Source organism: Malaya genurostris, chromosome 2 (assembly GCF_030247185.1).
Source record: "Malaya genurostris strain Urasoe2022 chromosome 2, Malgen_1.1, whole genome shotgun sequence".
NCBI lineage: Eukaryota > Metazoa > Arthropoda > Insecta > Diptera > Culicidae > Malaya > Malaya genurostris.
The window spans coordinates 305,504,757-305,520,596 of record NC_080571.1 but is presented as its reverse complement, the minus strand read 5'-3'; the positions used below and the strand labels follow the sequence as shown (position 1 = coordinate 305,520,596).

The following is a 15,840-nucleotide window of genomic DNA, read 5'->3' as shown; positions in this document are numbered from 1 at the left end:
TGAATGTTATTTTTGTGAAGGTAAGTCGATTTCTATGAACGCGCCAGTTTTTTCTACTCCCGTTTCCTGGTAACATAACGAAAAATGAGAGAGAAATAAAATCGACTCAGAAAGGCTGCCAAACAAGCGGTAGCTTTGTTGGATTTTATGTGATGTAGTCAAACTTGTAACCGAAAATATCAAAACTTTCTTGGCCACCCGGCCCATCGAGAGTCATTATGCACATTTGCGAGAGAGCATGGAGAGAAATGGAATATGTAGAGCGAGTCACGTGGTTATATGCGACCTACTGGCCTCAGCCCTTAATGTTCACATTCTGCGGCGAACAGTAATCATGACTTGTTTTCGTTCTAGTCATTTGAAAGGATATTGCACCTCGGTGTAATATCTTAAAAGTCGTTGCATAAAAAGTGTAAAATTTGTGTCTTCTTAGCTGTTTAACTGCTAGGCGGAGGAGGCAGTTCTATTTGAAATGCTTTAAGCACTGATGAGCTGAAGGCGAAATGTGAACAAAAATTGAAAGATGATAGTGTTCACGACCATTTTGTTAACCTAAAATTGTACATTTGAAATATTGCATAAATAAACCAACAAAAAAAAATTTCCTCACGTTTATTTCTGAATGATTGAATTTTGACGTGAACAAGTCTTACTTTATTATAGGGCGCCTTCTTAAAATTTATGCTCTGGGAGAATAATAATTTGTTGAACGTGAATATATCTTTTTTTTTTTTTCAAATAAAATTTTTATTAGGCTCATTTGCTTTAGCTTAACGTGGCCGATTGTCTTGTTGTTAGGGAGAGAGAAAGGGATGCCGTATTACGGGGCGGCATACTCCCCAGTTAGTAAGGGGACATAGGGAGGGTGGGACCTACACAGTATTGAATTGAAATTTGAATACATCATTGGTTTGTGGCATACATCTTTTAGACACATTTTGCGTTCGATGAATCTTCATGTTTTTCAGCTTGTAGCAATGAAGAGATTATTCTGGATTGGGATGCTTCGTTGGTGTGTTCTGACGTTGATGTGACGTTTTTGGGTAGCTTCCAGCAACTCAGTCAGTTCAAGGCAGGTGCATGCTCCGAAGCATCGTTTACACAGGCCATACTTCCAGCAACGTAAAGAAGAGTGCGGTAGAGCTGTAGACGAGAAAGAGATAGGGAGAGCACTAAATTTGAGCATTGATAGTTTTCAAGAAGTTATAGATGAGAGTCATATAAGGAAGATTTCGAGTTGCCAAGACGTCGCGGACTGGTACGAAGGGTGGTATACCTCGGGCCCGAAGGGAACCTATGAGTTGGGACCTGGCATCACAATACTCGACACATGTCCAAACAACATGTTCGATGTCATGATAACCCTCACCGCAAACGCAGACACCACTCTCAGCGAGCCCCACACGACGGAGATGCGCGCTGAACATATAATGATTAGACATGAGCCTTGACATTACACGAATAAAGTCTCGGCTCACGTCCAACCCCCGGAACCAAGCTTTCGTCGATACCTGTGGGATTATTGAGTGTAACCATCGTCCCAGAGTTCCACTATTCCATGTATTCTGCCAGCTAGCTAGAGTTTTCTGACGACAGCAACTGAAAAATTCATTGAAGCAGATTGGTCTTTCATAGATATCACCTTCTAGTGCGCCCACCTTGGCTAACGAGTCCGCCCTCTCATTGCCCCGTATGGAACAATGTGAGGGGACCCAAACCAAGGTAATCTGGTATGATTTTGCAGATAAAGCACTCAATTGTTCCCGTATTTTCCCCAGGAAATACGGTGAGTGCTTTCCAGGCTTCACTGAACGGAGAGCCTCAATGGAACTGAGACTGTCCGATACAATGAAGTAGTGATCTGTGGGCAGAGTGTCAATGATCTCAAGGGTATACTGAATTGCAGCTAGTTCTGCGACGTAAACTGAAGCTGGATCACTGAGTTTATAGGAAGCGGTGAAATTTACATTGAATATACCGAAGCCAGTGGACCCGTCTAGATATGATCCGTCAGTGTAAAACATTTTATTACAGTCGACTTCTTTAAATTTATTATTAAAAATTTTTGGGATCTCTTGAGGGCGTACAGGATCCGGGATTCCACGAATTTCTTCTTTCATGGATGTGTCGAAAAACACAGTAGAATTAGAAGTATCCACAAAATGAACACGATTGGGAACAAACGAAGAAGGATTTATATTCTGAGCCATGTAGTCAAAATACAAGGACATAAAACGGGTTTGTGAATTAAGCTCGACGAGCTTTTCAAAGTTTTCTATCACCATCGGATTCAAAATGTCGCATCGGATTAGCAGTCGATATGAGGGATCCCAGAACCTGTTTTTCAACGGTAAGACGCCCGCCAGCACTTCAAGACTCATCGTATGGGTTGATTGCATGCAACCCAAGGCAATACGTAAACAACGATACTGAATTCTTTCCAGTTTAATGAAATGAATATTCGTAGCGGAGCGGAAACAGAAACATCCATATTCCATTACTGACAATATCGTCGTTTTGTACAACCTGATCAGGTCTCCTGGGTGAGAGCCCCACCAAGTTCCGGTTATTGTACGAAGGAAATTGATTCTCTGTAGGCATTTTCGTTTCAAATACCTAATGTGACATCCCCAGGTACCTTTGGAATCGAACCAGACCCCGAGATATTTAAATGTGAAAACCTGAGCTATGGTTTCACCCCCTAGTTGAAGCTGTAATTGCGCAGGTTCTCGCTTCCTTGAAAATACAACCAGCTCAGTTTTCTCCGTAGAGAACTCGATACCCATTTGAAAAGCCCATGTCGACAAGTTGTCGAGGGTATCTTGCAATGGTCCTTGGAGATCGGCAGCTTTGGGTCCTATAATAGACACAACACTGTCGTCGGCAAGTTGTCTTAGCGTGCAAGATGTGTTGATACATTCATCAATGTTATTTACGTAAAAGTTGTATAAAAGGGGGCTTAAGCATGAGCCCTGAGGAAGACCCATGTAACTGAATCGCTTTGTCGTCAAATCACCATGCTCAAAATGCATGTGTTTCTCGGACAATAGATTATATAAAAAGTTGTTCAAAACTGGTGAAAGACCATGCTGATGCAACTTCTCAGATAGAACGTTAATGGAAACTGAATCGAATGCCCCCTTGATGTCGAGGAAAACTGATGCCATTTGTTCTTTACGAGCAAATGCCATTTGAATTTCTGTTGAGAGCAACGCTAGACAATCGTTCGTTCCTTTGCCCCTGCGGAACCCAAATTGTGTACCTGAAAGCAATCCATTTGTTTCGACCCAATTGTCTAGACGGAAGAGAATCATTTTCTCCAACAATTTCCGAATACAGGAAAGCATAGCAATCGGCCGATACGAATTGTGATCGGAGGCTGGTTTTCCAGGTTTTTGAATAGTAATAACTCTCACTTCTCTCCATTCGTGTGGGACAATATTACCCTCGAGGAACTTGTTGAATAAATTCAACAAGCGCCTTTTGGCAGAGTCGGGCAGATTTTTCAACAAGTTGAATTTAATTCTGTCTAACCCCGGGGCTCTATTGTTACACGACAAGAGCGCAAGTGAGAACTCTACCATCGAAAACGGTGTTTCGTTTGTATTCAATGTCGCGACGCGGGATATCTTCTGTTCCGGAACAGAATCAGGACATACTTTCTTAGCGAAATCAAATATCCAGCGGTTAGAATATTCCTCGCTTTCGTTCGCGTGATTTCGATTGCGCATGCGACGGGCCATATTCCAAAGAGTGCTCATTGCTGTTTCTCTCGTTAATCCGTCAACAAACCTTCGCCAGTAACCGCGTTTCTTAGCTTTAATCAGACTTTTCATTTGAAATTCTAACGCCGCGTATTTCCGATAATTATCTGGAGTTCCGTTCCTTCTAAACGAGATGAAGGCTGAAGCTTTTTTCGTTTTCAGCTCTGAGCACTCTTTGTCCCACCATGGGTTGGGAGAACGCATACTAGTTTGCGCGCTAGGTACTCGTTTCGTCTGAGCTTGAATTGCGGTGTCAAGAATCAAGCCAGCCAAAAATGTATACTCTTCCTCCGGAGGAATCAGGAATCAGGAATCAGAACAAATTGGCTCAAATGGCACGTTCCCCTTGATATTTGGAGATTTGTGCCTTGCCATCAATTTGTTTTTAGCATCATTTTCCCGATATATAAGAGGGAAGGATTGAAAGGAAATGGTAAGGGTTGGACTAGGAGGATGGGAAAAATTGACGACACAAAAACACATAAAAGCAGAAGTAAATTCTGCACCCCTAAGGGATGCTGAACAATCTGCTGAGGATCACATTTAGTGGAAGCAGAAGGAAATTCTGAACCTCTACGAGGTCCATAACAGTCTGCTGTTAATAAAACCTCCAACCCCCGAGAGGATTTAGAGATCTTACAAAAGCGACACCATTCTGCACTCCCGGAAGAATGCAGAACGACTCGCAGTATGTAAGAGCAGAAGTAAATTCGGTACCCTCCAAAGGATGCCAAACAATCTGCTAAACCCTATTTAAGGTGAATACAGAAGGGATTCATTCACTCCAGGAAGAACGATGAACCCTTCTGACTATAGCTCCTTACCACATTGGGTGAGAAACGAGAGAATATCCTTCAATTTTAGCTCCGCATACACAGACCCATGTACGGAGAACCAAAAACCCGGATACGTAGCTGCGTCAATGCGGGACAGTTACATATCAGATGATATGAAGTACCATAATCGCATTTACACAAATCACACGAATAATACTCAGCACGTTGAATAGTAGCCATGTGATAATTGAGTTTGCAATGTCCAGTCAGAGCTCTGACCAGAATACTTCAATGATATTTGGAGAAATGCAGTAGACACTTTGACATTTTCAGATTTAAATCTGGTAGAAATGCTTTTGTCTGAGCGCAAGTTTGCAAGCTGCGCCAGTAGCTGGCATGTTTGGATGCAGCCCAAGAACGTATCTTGTGCTTTATCCAACGAGTTGAAAGTGGTAAAGCTGGTTCAGGACCAACGAAATCATTCGTTGCACCAGCTCTAGCCAACTCATCAGCCCATTCATTTCCAGTAATACCAGAATGGCCAGGTACCCATAAGAAGTAAACAGCATTTGAAATGCTGAGGTCTTCAATTTGAGTTCGACATGCGATCACTAGATTCGACCGTGAGTCATTCGAACTGAGTGCTTTTGAGGCTGCCTGACTGTCGGAACAAACATAAATACGTTTACCACAGATCCTCTGTTGAAGTGCCGATTGTACTCCACACAGAATTGCGTAGATTTCTGCTTGGAACACAGTACAGTATCTACCAAGTGAATGAGACTGCTCCAGCCTCATTTCACGACAGCAGACACCAGCACCAGCACGACCATTCAACAGAGAACCGTCCGTAAAACAAACTATGTGTTCATCAAGTTGTCGTTCCAGACAACCAGACAATCATTCCTAACGAAGAGGATAGCTCACATTGAATGTTTTAAAAGGAAAACTGCATGTGAGAGTTAGGTCACTAGGAGCGAGTAAATACTCATCCCACGTAACCATTTGAGACCACAAGCGAGTGTGGCTGGTAGCATAATCTAAGGGGTTACTGTTCCAAAGCCCTGTAACCCTAAGACGGTATGCACAAGATAATGCTTCTTGTTTTAGGAACACATGTAGTGGTTTAATGCACAGTAGCGCCTCTAGAGCAGCAGTAGGAGTTGTCGTGAATGCTCCTGTCATCGCCATTAGGACCATCCTTTGGAGATGATTTAGCTTTGACTGAACTGTCGCGACTTCTCCTTTCTGCCACCATACAAGACATCCATATGCTAAAATTGGTCTAACAATAGTTGTGTAGATCCAATGAATATATCTGGGTTTGAGTCCACACGATTTTACAAAAGCTCGTCTGCATTGGCCGAAAGCCATGCAAGCTCTTTCAATCCTGAAGTCAATGTGAGCAGACCAATTCAGTTTTGAGTCAAGAATAACCCCGACGTATTTAACTTGATCGACCACAGTGACCTCTGAACCAAAGAACTGCAACGGACGAGCTCCTGTAATTATCCTACGATGAGTGAAAAGCACCATTGATGTTTTGCCCGGATTTACAGATAATCCAACCTGACAACACCATTGTTCAACAGATCGCAGGGCTTGTTGCATTAAATCAAAGAGAGTGTTAATGCTTATACCGGTCATCAATATATGATAATCGTCGGCAAAACCATAAGTCGGAAATCCGAGGTTATTAAGTTTCCTTAACAAACCATCAGTGACTAGGTTCCATAAAAGTGGGGATAGTACACCACCTTGAGGAAAAACCCAAGATATTCCGTTCACGACTGCAATGTTTAACCTCCTGCAGCCATTCAGCCTGGATCTGGATCTAAACGAGATGAAGGCTGAAGCTTTTTTCGTTTTCAGCTCTGAGCACTCTTTGTCCCACCATGGGTTGGGAGAACGCATACTAGTTTGCGCGCTAGGTACTCGTTTCGTCTGAGCTTGAATTGCGGTGTCAAGAATCAAGCCAGCCAAAAATGTATACTCTTCCTCCGGAGGAAGCTCCTGTGATGTTTCTAGTTTCTCAGACATCGAGCTCGCGTAACGTTTCCAATCAATGTTTCGTGTGAAATCGTACGAAACATTGATTGTTTCCGATGGTCTTCCACGGTTGGTGATAGAAACTATGATCGGCAAGTGATCGCTACCGTGAGGATCACAGATTACCTTCCACTTGCAATCTAACTGTAGCGAAGTCGAGCAAAGGGATAAATCCAGCGCACTTGGTTGTGCTGGCGGTCTAGGGTTCCGTGTCATTTCTCCCGTGTTTAGAATTGTCAAATTGAAGTTGTCACACAGATCTTGGATTAACGAAGAACGATTATCATCATATAAGCAGCCCCATCCTGTACCATGCGAGTTAAAGTCCCCTAAAACCAGCCGCGGTGAAGGAAGAAGTTCTATGATGTCTGCAAGCCGACGATGCCCTATCGAGACTCTGGGAGGAATGTAGATAGAAGCTATACATAGATCTTTGCCTTTAATATTAATTTGGCAAGCAACAACTTCAATTCCCGGTGTCGAGGGGAGGTTAATACGATAAAATGAATAGCACTTTTTAATCCCTAAAAGTACCCCTCCATAAGAGTCTTCTCGGTCCAGGCGGATTATGTTAAAATTATGGAAGTCGAGGTTGATGTTAGAAGTAAGCCAAGTTTCACTCAAGGAGAATACATCGCAATTATGAGTATGTATTAAGTGTTTGAAAGAATCAAGTTTTGGGATGATACTTCTGCAATTCCACTGAAGCACAATGATCATATCTTCGATTCTCAGTGGTAAATTATCCATCAAAAGATACGATCGCTGCAAGGAGGGGCCATTGTTCAGTCAACTGTTTTAAAAATGTCCTTACTGTTGGCAGTAGAGCAGTTAGGAAGCTTTTCAGAGGATCAGTAATATTGAAGGCTGTTAATATCCAGTCCACGATATCAGAAAATTTCAATAATCCAGCGTTTGTTGGATTTTCTGGTTGTGCTTTGGGGTCATTCGGGTTTTTTGATGCCCCAGGAAGTGCTGGGTACTCCTTATCATCCCTAAGTTTTTTGAACCCAGGAGGTGTTTGCTTCGGTTTTGAGTCAGCACTTTTTGTTTCCGTTTGGTTCTTTTGTGACGAAGAGGACAGTCTGAGGCCTTTACGAGGAAGCTTGGGAGAAGCCAGATTTTGTCTTTTCCTGCTTCCTTCAACCTGTGTGTAGGAAGGTCCTTCGCCTGGGTCGTCAGAGGTATCCTCTTCAACTGGCAAGATTGCAAACGGGTTCTCAGGGGTCGATGGAGTGGTTCTTTTTAAGATTTCCGCATAAGAACGTTTGGAACGTTCTTTCACGGATCGCTTCAATTTCTCCGCACGCTGTATGTAAGTAGGGCACACCGAAAGATCATGAGGATTCTCCCCGCAGTAGCAACACTTTTCCACTGCTCTTCTGCAGAGATCGTCCTCATGGGCCTCTCCGCATTTGCCGCATCGCAGTTTGTTGCAACAATAGGTTGCCGTATGACCTAGCTGTTTGCAGCTTGTACAATGCATTACCCGCGGTATATACAGCCGAACAGGTAGACGAACTCCACTCACTACCAAATAATTTGGAAGTGCAGATCCGGCAAAAGTCACGCGAAATGAGTCCGATTGGTAAAATTTACCATCTATCGATTTGGAGTGCAATTGCTTGCACTCCAAAATTTTCACTAGTTGAAGGTCGGGGTTTTTGAAACGGCCTACCCCGTCCTTCATCAGATCTTCGATTGTCAGACTTTCGTCACGGACCACACCGTCGATCTCCACCACATGAGACGGGACGTACACGCGGTACTCCTTCGTGAACAACTCGCTGGTAGCAATCTCGTTTGCTTGCTTCAGGTCGGACACAACAACGCGTAACTTGTTTGGCGAAACCTTATCTATTGTTTTTATTGCCGAGAAATGTTTTTCCAGGTCCCGAGCAATATTTAAAACTCTGAGAGACTTTAATTTGGGCCGGAAGTATACCACCCACGGACCCCCCGAGCCATCGTCTTGGTAAACTTTTTGGCGAGCAGGCAATATCTTAGAGGGAGATGGAGGCATCGGAGAGGGAGATGGCATTGGAGAGGGAGATTATATCGGAGGGGGAGATGGTATAGGAGGGGTAGATGGCATCTCGGAAGCAAACTCAGCCTCTAAATGTTCTTCGTTCATTCGTTCAGCTTCGCCCTCCTCCGAGACACCCCCACTGTCATCAATATTCATATTTAAAGTGCGGGAGTAAAGAAGTCTCCCGCACTTGAAATGAAAAAGAAAGAAATAAAATGAAAAGAAAATATATGAATAGTAAAAGTTGAAAGAAAAAGTTTGAGAAAATACTTAACAGTATGTCACGGTAAGCTGTTAGGTGAGTTGCTCCTTCACTCCTTCGTTGTGCTTCAGCGTGACCTTGACTCAGGATTTGGCTGCTGCGATGCGGGTAGCAAACAATAGAAATAACTGCTGCCCGAGGATAGCACAATAGCGTCTACTGTCGATACCGATACAAAACCGGTGCACAGACAGAACTCACTTGCGGGGATGCTACTTTTTATCACTTTTATTTAATGCCTATACTACAGCCTCTGCTGTGATAGGCACCTTCGTCTTACCGATGTCGATTGTTAAAAAAACGCGTGTGCTCACTTCGAACATTCGGTTACGAATGAATGAGCACTCTTTGTCCCACCATGGGTTGGGAGAACGCATACTAGTTTGCGCGCTAGGTACTCGTTTCGTCTGAGCTTGAATTGCGGTGTCAAGAATCAAGCCAGCCAAAAATGTATACTCTTCCTCCGGAGGAAGCTCCTGTGATGTTTCCAGTTTCTCAGACATCGAGCTCGCGTAACGTTTCCAATCAATGTTTCGTGTGAAATCGTACGAAACATTGATTGTTTCCGATGGTCTTCCACGGTTGGTGATAGAAACTATGATCGGCAAGTGATCGCTACCGTGAGGATCACAGATTACCTTGCACTTGCAATCTAACTGTAGCGAAGTCGAGCAAAGGGATAAATCCAGCGCACTTGGTTGTGCTGGCGGTCTAGGGTTCCGTGTCATTTCTCCCGTGTTTAGAATTGTCAAATTGAAGTTGTCACACAGATCTTGGATTAACGAAGAACGATTATCATCATATAAGCAGCCCCATCCTGTACCATGCGAGTTAAAGTCCCCTAAAACCAGCCGCGGTGAAGGAAGAAGTTCTATGATGTCTGCAAGCCGACGATGCCCTATCGAGACTCTGGGAGGAATGTAGATAGAAGCTATACATAGATCTTTGCCTTTAATATTAATTTGGCAAGCAACAACTTCAATTCCCGGTGTCGAGGGGAGGTTAATACGATAAAATGAATAGCACTTTTTAATCCCTAAAAGTACCCCTCCATAAGAGTCTTCTCGGTCCAGGCGGATTATCGCTTCAATTTCTCCGCACGCTGTATGTACGTAGGGCACACCGAAAGATCATGAGGATTCTCCCCGCAGTAGCAACACTTTTCCACTGCTCTTCTGCAGAGATCGTCCTCATGGGCCTCTCCGCATTTGCCGCATCGCAGTTTGTTGCAACAATAGGTTGCCGTATGACCTAGCTGTTTGCAGCTTGTACAATGCATTACCCGCGGTACATACAGCCGAACAGGTAGACGAACTCCACTCACTACCAAATAATTTGGAAGTGCAGATCCGGCAAAAGTCACGCGAAATGAGTCCGATTGGTAAAATTTACCATCTATCGATTTGGAGTGCAATTGCTTGCACTCCAAAATTTTCACTGGTTGAAGGTCGGGGTTTTTGAAACGGCCTACCCCGTTCTTCATCAGATCTTCGATTGTCAGACTTTCGTCACGGACCACACCGTCGATCTCCACCACATGAGACGGGACGTACACGCGGTACTCCTTCGTGAACAACTCGTTGGTAGCAATCCCGTTTGCTTGCTTCAGGTCGGACACAACAACGCGTAACTTGTTTTGCGAAACCTTATCTATTGTTTTTATTGCCGAGTAATGTTTTTCCAGGTCCCGAGCAATATTTAAAACTCTGAGAGACTTTAATTTGGGCCGGAAGTATACCACCCACGGACCCCCCGAGCCATCGTCTTGGTAAACTTTTTGGCGAGCAGGCAATATCTTAAAGGGAGATGGAGGCATCGGAGAGGGAAATGGCATCGGAGAGGGAGATGGTATCGGAGGGGGAGATGGTATCGGAGGGGGAGATGGTATAGGAGGGGTAGATGGCATCTCGGAAGCAAACTCAGCCTCTAAATGTTCTTCGTTCATTCGTTCAGCTTCGCCCTCCTCCGAGACACCCCCACTGTCATCAATATTCATATTTAAAGTGCGGGAGTAAAGAAGTCTCCCGCACTTGAAATGAAAAAGAAAGAAATAAAATGAAAAGAAAATATATGAATAGTAAAAGTTGAAAGAAAAAGTTTGAGAAAATACTTAACAGTATGTCACGGTAAGCTGTTAGGTGAGTTGCTCCTTCACTCCTTCGTTGTGCTTCAGCGTGACCTTGACTCAGGATTTGGCTGCTGTGATGCGGGTAGCAAACAATAGAAATAACTGCTGCCCGAGGATAGCACAATAGCGTCTACTGTCGATACTGATACAAAACCGGTGCACAGACAGAACTCACTTGCGGGGATGCTACTTTTTATCACTTTTATTTAATGCCTATACTACAGCCTCTGCTGTGATAGGCACCTTCGTCTTACCGATGTCGATTGTTAAAAAACGCGTGTGCTCACTTCGAACATTCGGTTACGAAATGTGAATATATCTTGTTGTATCTAACGTATCAACATAATTTTTGCTTCATACTATCGGAAATATGATGATTAATTTATGATCAAATTTTCAGTTGTAAATCATCGTTTGATTTTCTGAGGAAAGCATTATCACTTCTGATCAGTGTTGCGCAATTATCACCTAGTCAAATATTGCCGATGAGTATAATTTCACACTACAGCCGATGAGCATAGTTTCACACTACAGTGATATTTATGAAATTCACACATGATTATGAATGATCATTCTCACGATTATCAGCCATCGTTGATTTTGCGGATAGTGATAATCGATGCCTAGAATCGGGCATGATTTTTTTCAGGCCATCTTTGCATTATCCTTTGAGAATACTACATTTACTGCTTTGCTTCCTGAATTGTAGCGGTGTATCTATGCATAGAACAAATACAGTTTTTTCTGTAGATATAGATACTCAGTAGAGGCAAACTTTGCATTATTCTTTGAAAATATTTTAATGATTCTAAAAATAATTAAAATTTTATTAGATGTTGAAAACTGTTGAGTATTTTTGCTTATCATTCATTCATCTATGCCAGAACCAAAATTCAGGAACAGGTCTGAATTTTGGAACTGGATTCAAAAATAAAATTCGAAATCTGGAGCAGGCTCAGAGTTCTATTGCCAAATTCAGGTTCGGAATCCATATCAAGAATTCAGTTCATGAATTTAATTCTAGAATTACGGAACTGAACTCATTTTCAGTAACAAGGTTCCGAATTTAGTTCTAGAACTGAATTCTGATTTTAATAAAAGAACTGAATTTAATTCCAAAATCTAGTTCCAGAATCCATGTTCACAATTCTGCAAACTGAAACAAAATTCTAACTAACCTGAAATTAAGTACAGAAGAACCAGAATCCAGGTCCTGAATTCTGCTCTAGAATCCAATCCAAAATTCATTTCCTAACTCAAAATATAGTATTGAGAAGCTCAATGCGATTACTGATAATCGCAGCGACATCCGAAAGGCGACGTAGAAGTTGTTTATGGAAGGTCTTCACCAAGATGTGCAAAAAGAAATGATCGCTTTTCAACCATGGTTTGCCTTTATACTCGTACAGTAACTGTACTACAGTTGAACATTGTGACTGATATGTGCCTGACTAACTTGAAACCGTCGTCGCGGGTATGAGAAAGGCAAGGAAACGTAATGAATATTCTTTATTTTTTTATCAAAAGTTTTTGAAATTTTAATTTGCAAGTCATTTATAGTTATCTCACACTGTTGTAAATTTTATCATAAACTGCAGATCATATGGCTGGTAGCATGTAGAAAGAATTATGTTGTTGCGTTCAGCACAATTTCATAAATCACTCACTATTAAAAAGTTTGTTACCAAGGAAGTATTACTATTTGCGCCAAGCTAAGCTAAGTAGAGCGGTCAAACGAAGCAGTTACAGATTTGTATTCAAGAGCCCGTCGCTTCTACCATAATGGCTTCGGTTACGTGACTGTGTCACATCAATTTTCTAGGAGACACAAAAATAAATAAATATTTTGGAAAACATGGAATTCGAGTTTTTCAAATTAATGATGTGATGAATTCGGCTCTAGAGGTCACTTAAACAAGAACAGTTGTTTTTAGCCGACGTTTCAGTCAATAGTTTTGATCTTTTTCAAAAGAAATATTTTGATGTTTTTCGTCCGAAAATCGTAATTAACAAAATCAGAAGTCGGTCATAAAAACATTCATTCGTTCTTATTGAAAATATCGCAAGATCCAAAGGCAATATTACTTTAGAAATTTGGAAAATATGTGATATTTATGTTATGTGCGACATTTTCAGTTTAAAAATTCTTCCGGTGAAATTACCCTTTCGACGAAGTAACCTGTTCGACGAAACATTTGGTTTAAGTTTTTAATCTATTGGTTAAATGGCTTCCGGTGAAATGACCCGCTTCCAATTCTTCTGGTGAAATAATGCGCTATAAATGCGTCATATTTGTAACGAAACTCTACACGTTCACTCTGGTAAACAACGATGACATAAATGTTACTTGTGTGTTTTTAATGGTTAATATCAACGGAAATGACACGTATTCCGAATCTCATCCGACATCTAATAGTCAAATCGGCAAACTTCAGCTGACTATGTTCTATTAAAAAAAATTACAGGAGCGAGATTTGAGATTGTCTCAAATCTTTCCTAAATGACAATAATGGAAAATACGTTCGGTTGATTCTTTTTTTTTTGCATACCAAAACGATTAGCATCCATAGAATACTTACGCGTTCGCGAGTGTCGCACCATTTTGACACAACATCCATTGCACGTCATCAGTGGCGGTTGATCGCGAGGTAGGGCTGTGTAGTTGAATGGATCTTTGCATCGTGCATCCGTCCAGCTGTCGCACTCGTAGCAATATATTGACCGAGCTTGATTGGTTTTGGATTTTTACAAATATGTATTTATTATATTGTGGAAGAAAAAAATATGTTAGTAATTTTTTATACATAAATTGTTCATTATGAATCACATCAAATGAAGAACCTGAACTTTCTTTTCAGATGTCGGTAAATCTCATCCGTTACCAAATAACATCAGTTGTATCGGAGGCAAAGGATAGTTTATTAGAGTTTTTCCGTATTGAAATCACAGTGTATGATTGTTGACTTGCTGTTGATTTATGGTACCACAACAAATCCAACAAACGAGCAAATTGAACAAATCGAGAAAAATCATATCAAAACAAAAACATTACGGGGTCTGTAATATTCTACATCCATTTAGGAACCATTTTTTAGTTTGATCTTAAATAAGCTAACATTAATAATTTTGTTTTGGTTATGTCTATGTGAGATACAGATATTACCAACATAGTTTGACGTACAAGCTCGACAAAAACTGGAGAAACGCGAATCGTAAATTAGGTTTGTTTAGCTGTAACATTTTCATGTAACTTATTGATATAGTTCGTTGTCCATTCAAATCTCACAACCCCGTAAATGTTTGTTTTAATGAGCGTTTCTACTGCAGCTACATATCAATACCAAACACAATTAACAAACTAAATTCATTGAGTTGAACTAGACTAAACACCTAATGACAATAGAGAAATGCAATCGGAACAGTTTATGGAAGATAGCTGTTGAAAGAATTATTTTTGAGTATAATGTGCATTTAAAAAATTCTACTTAAAACTTCATAATAGCTTTGAAACTGTGGAAAGGCAATTTGCTGATCATTAAATACAACTGTCTTATTAATTGCGAACAGTTTTCAAGTTGTATTTTTCCATTATATAAATAGAAAATCGTTAAAACTGCTGAACTACCTTCAACCAAGTGAAATGGTTTTCTTGCAAAATAAAACATGCCTGTGATTTCTACAGATGTACAGACGTTCAGAGTGATCAGGAATTCGATATTTTTGCAAAACACCTTTCGGATATTGTGGTAGTATTTTTTCATGATACTTGAACAAAAAAATGGACTACTCTTGAGAAGCATTCCACGAACACTTGCTATTTATTCGTTGATTATACTAAAATCAAAAAGTTACTTCAGTTGCATTAGGTTAGTTTTGTTTTGCGGCATTGAACATAACATATTGTTGAACATTATTACATGTCATCGAACAATAAAAAATACTGAAACTCTCCATAGCAGCAGTTTATCCTATGTTTTCAGTATATGCTGTTAGCGGGGAGCGTTTGAATACAACACATAGAAAACGAATTCGAAAATTTCATATTACCATATTTTCATAATATTTTCAACAGTCTGCACATTATTTTGAATATCAGTATTGCAAACTTCAACAAAAACTAATAGTAACAACATATCAATTCACTACTGAATATACTGAAAGTATATGAACAAAAAAAATTAGCTCATCGTTTCATTCATTCACATACCTTATGATAAAAAAAGAACCGGAATTTTCATTTTAAAATTCCTGCGCTTGTCCAATCGGTAAAATTTTATTCTCTCAACGTTGGCAACACTTTTATACACATTCTGTCAAATTTTGACGCATATCGTACGATTAGTTTTTGTTTGGCGTCTATACAAAGAAGTTGAAAAATTTTCGTGTGGCGATTTTTATAATGGATGAAAATTTAGAATTTTGTGTTGCAAATGGATTTAAATGTTCCGAAATGTTGAAAATGTTAGTGTCTAGGAAAAACACGAGTGCTGTAAACGCTTCAAAGGTGGTCGTACAAGCTTGGATCATGATGAGATCCCTGGCCGCCCAACAACATCTGTTACGAAGAAAACATTGAATCGGCGAAGCAAATCGTGTTGCAAAATCGTTCTGTACCGATTAGAGAGATTGCTGTGTTGTTGGGCATCTCTTATGGATCAGCCGAACACATTTTAACTGATGTTTTGGGTTTGAAACGCGTCGCTTCTCGGCTGGTGCCAAAAAGCTGAATTTCATTCAAAAACACCGTCGTGTTGATGTGGCCAAAGAGATGATTTCCAACGCAGATAGTGACCCCACATTCATCGAATGCATCATAACTGGTGATGAGGTGT

At 40.9% G+C, this 15,840-nt stretch overlaps 1 protein-coding gene across 4 annotated transcripts in view; it reads right to left on the bottom strand.

Annotated features, from left to right (window-relative positions):
• Positions 1–15,840, bottom strand: part of LOC131430958 (protein quiver) — a 36,841-nt gene that overhangs the window by 13,734 nt on the left and 7,267 nt on the right. For all 4 annotated transcript variants that reach the window (XM_058596277.1, XM_058596275.1, XM_058596276.1 and 1 more), the window contains one exon: positions 13,588–13,734. In XM_058596277.1, the coding sequence (XP_058452260.1) occupies positions 13,588–13,734 (147 nt within the window). The remainder of the gene's footprint in view (positions 1–13,587; positions 13,735–15,840) is intronic.